We start from the raw sequence: 7,220 nt of genomic DNA, 5'->3' as shown, positions 1-7,220 counted from the left end.
GACTATAGATTATAGTCGAAATATTGGAAAAATATTTAAATGATTTATATAATTTGTTTTTAAATATAAATAATATTGGTTATTTAAATGATCAATATAAATAAATTATTATAAAATTTTATAAATAATTTATTAAATCATTCTTTTATATTAAAAATATAATTACTCTCCCAAAGTATTGGGGAATTCCAAAAATGACAATCAATAAAACTGTTTGCATTCTTTCAATTACCATATGGAATAACTTACAAGTATAAGTCTTGCCAGGAACATAACCAACTGCACCATCAGCTACAATTAATTTATATCCATTATCGCCGCGCGTTCGACGACCATGTGGCAGATGAGTCGGGGCACGAGGACAGCCCGCAACTAAATTAATTGTTGCAATAACAAACAATAAAACTGCAATGTCGCACTTAAATAATTGCATCTTCGGTACTTTTTTTATAAAGCAATATTAAAAATTTAAATATATATAAATTCACATATATATGTATTATAAATTAAAACATTTAAATGTGTATTATTTATTTTACACAATTAATTTCTTTCTCAGAAAACAATCAATGAGTATTCACAAGTACTATAGTTCAAAAATGATAGCCTTTTTAGGCTACTGGCGTAGCACTTATCCTTATAAATAAGTATATATACACATATACATATATTTGCATATATATATGTTTGAGTATATATTTTTCACTTTCAATCCGCGCGTTAAACGTTCTACTTCGATCGATGTACGCGCTCAAACTGAACTCCTCAAAATAGAAACTGACTTCCAGCTGAGCTTGAAATGAGTACATTTTCTGGGCGAAGAACATTTTTACTTATACTTTTAATAGATTAAGTCATTGAAGATGCGTGTCTTTGAGAAGAGCACTTAATTGATAAGATTTCTTTGTTTTATGCACTACAGTCGTGCTCACATATGTTCAATACATCAAGAATTAAAAAATTTTAGCTTGATGGTTTTTAAGTTGGTAAGAGAAAATAGAAGGGGACTTAATAATTAATTCTTTATTTTGTATGATTGGGACTATTTTATTAAATCTGTTTTATATTTCGATCAGAGAAGTGTAATTTTATAGCATTGAAGATTAACGTACAAATATCTCTCTCTCCCAAAAAAAAAGCATAAAAAGCAAAGTTTGAACAACGACAGAATGGTTACCTTTAGTTCACTTGAAACCCTTGTCATTAAATAGGATCTAGTTCTGTAATACAAGAATGGATTGATTATTCAGTAGTTTGTAATTCTGCAATTCAAGAACGGAATGCAGAATACTCATTAGCATGCTAATATGGCTTTGTCTGTTGAAAACATATTCCCACAAGATAGAACTGGCTCTATCGACAACGGGAAGAAAAAATTTTCGATTGAGGCAATGTCATATACTAAATGAGTTTGCTACACAAATGATCAACTTATCATAATAAGCAAAACTATAAATAAACATTTTAATTTATATATCTTAATTATTTCTCTAATGATTGATAGTCGTATGGGCATTTCAGTATAACGAAGCCGACCTTCCTCAAATTGAATTGGTATTGATATTTCCATTATTTGTGATAATTATTTAAATTCGATATTCTTTAAAGTCTAGAATGGAAACATTGTTTCTCATTCTCAATTTTAATAATTATCATGCTCTTGGCTCTTCCATCATTGTGTTTTCAATTTTTTGACCTCAGAGGTCAATTGGGTGTAGTGATAAGCATTCAGTTGATTGTTATGTATTCTTTCGGATTTCAAAGTAATATTCTCGTGATTTATATATTAGACAAACATAAAATGTGTTTCTAAGATAATAAAATAATATTAACAAATCGGATTTATTGCAAAAATAAGGATATATATACGAATGTATATATATTTACGTGCTGTGTATGGATACTTTCAGTTTCGTTTAGTTTTTATTCTATATTGAGAACGGAAATCTTTAAGATTGCACATAATGATATATATTATTTTAAATATAATAGATTATTTATATTTAGTAATAAAATTGTACACAATAAACAATTTGTATTTATTGCTTGAAGAAAGTATTTTAGTGAGTGCTTATTAGAATAGAAGGGAACCTGAGCAGTACGAACCGCAAATGCCATAACATTATGTCGTAGGTTGAATAATGCTAACAACATATTTTGTTGTTGTTATTAACAATCTTATGAAATGCCTCTAGTTTTATCAAATTTGCTCCTTTTCCTAACTCTTATTCTATGTCGCATGTTTACAAACTTCGTCCTTGTTCTGAGAAGCTTCTTATAATATAGTATATATATTTTTCTGCACTCTATTTTGTCTAGTATGTCACAGAAATGGATAACCAAATGTAATATTATACGGTAGAATTTCTCTCGCATTTATCAGGTCAGATATTCAGATCATGTATAAATGAATATACTCTCGACATCATATCCTTATATGGACAACTATTAGCAAACCATTTCTGAAGGCGACTAACGTATATTAAATGTTCTTTATCTTCGAGCCTTTATCTTTGAAAACCTGTGACTGGTTTTTATGAAAGATGATATGAATTATTATGTAAAATTCAGTAAAGTAATCTTGCCATCATATATGTATTTTCATTTTTTTTATGAATATATCGACATATATGAGAGAATCATTTCCTTAGCCAAATGCCGATTATCACGTATCTTTTATCTTTGAGTGTAGTTTAAAAGACTCTATCTGATAAGCTTGACAACTGTGAGGCAACTATTATGGAAGTCTTTATACTATTAAAGACTTCCATTAAATTTCTATTAAAGAAATTCTTCTTTGTATGCCAAACAGATAGACTATATATATCGCTAGATACTAATACCGATAAATTCAATAAACCAAGACTAACGGCAGTTTTCTTTGGTCATTAGTGTTTAGGAACTTACGCAGAGAAACTTCCAACTCATTTAAATACTTACTGAAGAAGATATGGAGACAGTTCAGAGCATTTTCTCCGTGACTGCCCAGCTTTGCTTTCCACAAGAAATGGGCTTATAGGGAAGTACTTTTTTGATGGTTTGTAAAAATTTGGTAGTTTGTAGTTGATTGGTAAGAACAAAAGATGTTAAATTACTTAAATTCAACAGGATGGATATAGTTTTTTTTTTATATCTTAAGGTTTCTTACTGTTATTACTATATTTCTTGTAAATGGTGAAAAATTGCTTATTATAGGTAGCAGAAAGATATTTATTGATCTGTTACTGCCATCAATCCTTTAAGTCTTCATACTATATTGCATTAGTCAATTTCTTTCTGCTTCTCCGTATTATGAATACATCCAAACTTATCACAATTAAACTAATTTAAGTGAGATCAAGTACCAATGAGCACTAGCCACTCTTAATACTGAACCAATGTGCGCATCGCAACAAAGTTTTCGACAGTGTCCATCTGAAATTTCAAGGAATGATATAGGATTTCACCATTCGTCAACAACTCTCTTGACACACTTGGGACACACTTGCCAGTGTGTGCCCTAATCACAGCTTTACTTCTCATGGTGTTGACCATTTGTTTTTATGTTACACACCTTCTATTCATAATAACTGAAGGAATATAGATTGATGTCTCCATTGGAAAGGCATGAGATGGAAAGGTTTCTTCTTTTACAGCAGCATTAACTGATTTGCTAAGTCTAGTTGTAAGTCCATAAGTTTGATATATGATATTCTCTAACTTTTGTTAAATAAAATATTTTGTTTGATGCTTTATATATTTATATATATATATATATTAAATTTTATTGCAATAAATTTGTGTATATCTTTCAATCTAAAATTTTTCTTATAATTTCAGTTTAAATTACATACAAATTTTACAAACGAGACTTATAAATGAGATTCTATTTCATAAAAATCAATAAACAAAAAAAAAAAAAATCCAAACAGATTTGTTGCTTTAAATGATCTTCGATAGTTATATATATTTATAAATATAGTGTATATAAGTAATTTGCATATATATTCATAATAAGAATAATATTTATATGTTGATGCATTTTTAGGAAAAGCATTTTTACAACTCACATGTTAACTTATAAACTATAAACTTATATCTTTCTCAAAAAAAAAAAAACAATATAGAAATGAATTAATATATATAAAATAAACAAAAAAATAGTGATATATTTTACCACTATTAATCACAATTTATGCATCTTAAATAATCACAAAATTTTAATTAAAAATAATGTGCATTGAAATAATCAGTTATGAGTAATTTTTTTTTAATATTTCTTGCTTTTCAATTATAGAGAAATTTTTTCGTTGAATATTTATAAATTATATACATTGAAGTAAATAATATATAATTTCAAGTGTTTATATATATTATAAAAATAAAAAGTTTAATAAAAAATTTAAAAATGATTATATTAAATAAATATTTTATAAGTCAATGAAATTTCAAGTTGTTTTTGAAACATAAAATTTTTCTGAAATCAAACAAATTATTTTGTCAAGATACAAAAAAAAAGATACAATATATATTCTAAGGTTCCAGTTGGCAATTCCGTTGAAGTTTTCCCTATAGGCTCGTTTGAAATTCATTATTGTGATACTGAGTATTGTGGCCTTTGGATGAATTGTTGAATTCAATACTAAAATGTTAAAATTGGAGTTTCGCGATGATCAAGCAAATCTGAAAAAACATAAACAAAATTTTTAATATTTTAATATTTAAAATAATCATAAGTCACTATAGAGTCCCTACAGCTTTTAAGATGCAAAAGTCTTACCCTTTGCAATGCTCCACCAAGGCAGTGTCACATAGGTTAAAAATGCATTCAGCGGTGTAGATTGCTGGCGACGATTTTCTTTCCAGAAATGGAATGACTGTGTAAAGCCACGACTTGCCCATAGTGGATTATATGCACCATCATCAAGTTCTGAAATACACACAAATTATACATAAAATTGTATAAATACAAAGAATATTGATAAGGAAGAAAATCAAGTCAGACTATCTAATAATAATTAATATGAGTATAAGTAACCTTTGAAAGTTTTCCTAGGAAAGTCGCACCAATAATAAATATTGGTGCCATCTGGTGTACGTCGTTTGGGCACCAAATTCATGGCTTTGTTGTAGAAAGCTTGTTGAGCTGCGGTACGCTTGGGACGTGGTAAAGTGGATTGTTGTGTGACATGTTCAAAATCATCGCTCTCATGGGTGTTATTGCTTTGTTCGACTTGGGTTGGCGATATGGTTGCTTCACAATTGCCATTGCAATCGTTCAGCATTGGAGTAAATTCTGTTGGTTGTTGTGTTTCAGGATCTGAATTTTCTTCCCTGTTTTGTGTTTTATTATCAATGTTTACGTTATCAGTTACCGTTTTTAGCGGCAACTGAAATGGAGGGCATTCTGTATTGACAGGTACACATTTTTCAAAAATTAAAGTTTTATTTTGTGTATCATTTGTTGTAGTTGTTGCTGCATTTATATCTGCAGTTGTTGGCGGCGATGGTTCCTCCATGACAGGCAATTCTTCTCGTCCTCGCACATTTATCATGAGCTTTGAATCGTTTTCACTAAACATTGCCATTTTGGCACCGTTTTCACTTGCAATTATCTCGCAACCATTCAGTGAAGTTGCATCATCAGCAATTTCATACTCCTGAAGTTTAATGTCCTCTCCATTGGAGTTTGCTTCCACATTATTATTTGCGGTTTCCTTAGTTGTTTTATTTGTTTTTGTTTTCGTATTACTTTCGGTAGTGGATGCGGACATTTTCGGTCTTAGACGCTTTGGAGAAACACGTGCTAAAATATTTGCAGTTTTTGAGGACTTCTCCTTTGGCTTCTCTTTATTTTCTTTATCTTTTTGTTTATGTGTTTCCTTACTCTTTGTGTTTTCTTTATCTTTTTCCTTGTCTTTGTCTTTTTCTTTAACTTTAGTTTTCTCTTTTTTATTCGTGGAGCTTTCATTCTTCTTTGCTTTCCGATCGGCTGAACTTAGTGATGAACTACGAGTTATACTTGTTTTCTTATCGTGCAAACGTAAGCTACCTCCTCTTTTCGTTACCACTAATTCACTTTCAACACTGAGTATTGTCTTGTGTTTCGGTTTGGTCTTTTTATCGGGCATCTTATTTAGGCAGGCCGGCGTTTCATTAGCAACATCATCACAGGTTGGACAGTAGATCTCGGACATTTCAGGTGTGTTCTTATCTAAATCATTTGTGACCCAACGTTTACATTTTTTACCGCCGAAACAGTTACCACAGCCAGTGGTATTATTCGAAGTGGGTGAGGTGATGACTGTTACTTCGACAGCATCTGCTACTGGGGTACTAGCAATCGCTGCGCCATCTTCAGTGCTTGGATTTTGTAACAAGGTTGCATTGTGCTTTTCACAATTTGGATTGAGATGTAGTTTAGCTTCGGATGCCGAGAAAGCAGGATGTAGATCTACAAATAAATATAGATCGTTTACGTTTAAAAAAATAAAATTGCAAAATAATTTAATTAAATTAAAAGAAATTACACTCGAATTAATAAAAATAAATAATCTTGTGATAAAAATTCAAATTAAGCAAAATGCACATGCCTAACAAAAATTTTGGTGTTCATTCCTGAATTTTATTTGGACATATTGCATAAGCAAGGATATACTACAGTTAAAAGGATATTTTGAAAAATCGTTTATGAGCAAAGTATACAAACTAAGATAGATTACGAAGGTAACTGAGAGGAAATCTAAACATAAGGACAGTTTCTTACTAATATTGAGAGAATTTAGTTCATATAAGAAGCAAAAATGGAGCCATTAAATTAATGAAGAAGAATCTTATGTATAAAGTTGGGATCAATGTATTTAGCATGAGGATGTATAAGAGTAGTCGTCTACTGAAAATGCAAAGATTTTTTGGTGAAGTTCTTATACATTTGAGGCTTGTGTTAGCAAAAAGTTATTTTATTCCATAGGGAATATTGAATATGAGTCTGTGTGCTTGTAAAATTTATTTATACAATGAAAATTTTCTTCGGTGGACACCGAAAGCATCAACAGTACTTGCGGATAAAGAGAATAGTCCATATAAATTAATTTACTTAGTACGAAATATGAAAACTAGCTACTAGAAACTATATACGGTTAAGAGAGATGTTCGTTTTATAGAGCTTTGTTTTTAGTATTTGGTAGCACCCAACAAAAATATATGTCTCTCAATGGAATTAGTGCTGAATTGATAAATTA

At 29.9% G+C, this 7,220-nt stretch overlaps 1 protein-coding gene across 2 annotated transcripts in view; it reads right to left on the bottom strand.

The window, feature by feature from the left end:
* Nucleotides 1–4,421: 4,421 nt before the first annotated feature.
* The window catches only part of LOC119680389 (uncharacterized protein KIAA0930 homolog), a 58,913-nt gene continuing 56,114 nt past the window's right edge, over nt 4,422–7,220 (bottom strand). Inside the window, exons 8-10 of one of the 2 annotated variants that reach the window (XM_038093178.1) lie at nt 5,018–6,433; nt 4,760–4,909; nt 4,422–4,662 (exon numbers count right to left, since the gene is read on the bottom strand). In XM_038093178.1, coding sequence (XP_037949106.1) covers nt 4,622–4,662; nt 4,760–4,909; nt 5,018–6,433 — 1,607 coding nt within the window. In that variant the 3' untranslated portion in view covers nt 4,422–4,621. The remainder of the gene's footprint in view (nt 4,663–4,759; nt 4,910–5,017; nt 6,434–7,220) is intronic. The other variant, XM_038093179.1, reaches the window with a different exon arrangement.

Source organism: Teleopsis dalmanni, chromosome 2 (genome assembly GCF_002237135.1).
Source record: "Teleopsis dalmanni isolate 2A chromosome 2, ASM223713v2, whole genome shotgun sequence".
In the NCBI taxonomy this organism is placed as follows: domain Eukaryota; kingdom Metazoa; phylum Arthropoda; class Insecta; order Diptera; family Diopsidae; genus Teleopsis; species Teleopsis dalmanni.
Note: the sequence above shows the minus strand (reverse complement) of the source record. Positions and strands in the feature narration are given on the sequence as shown.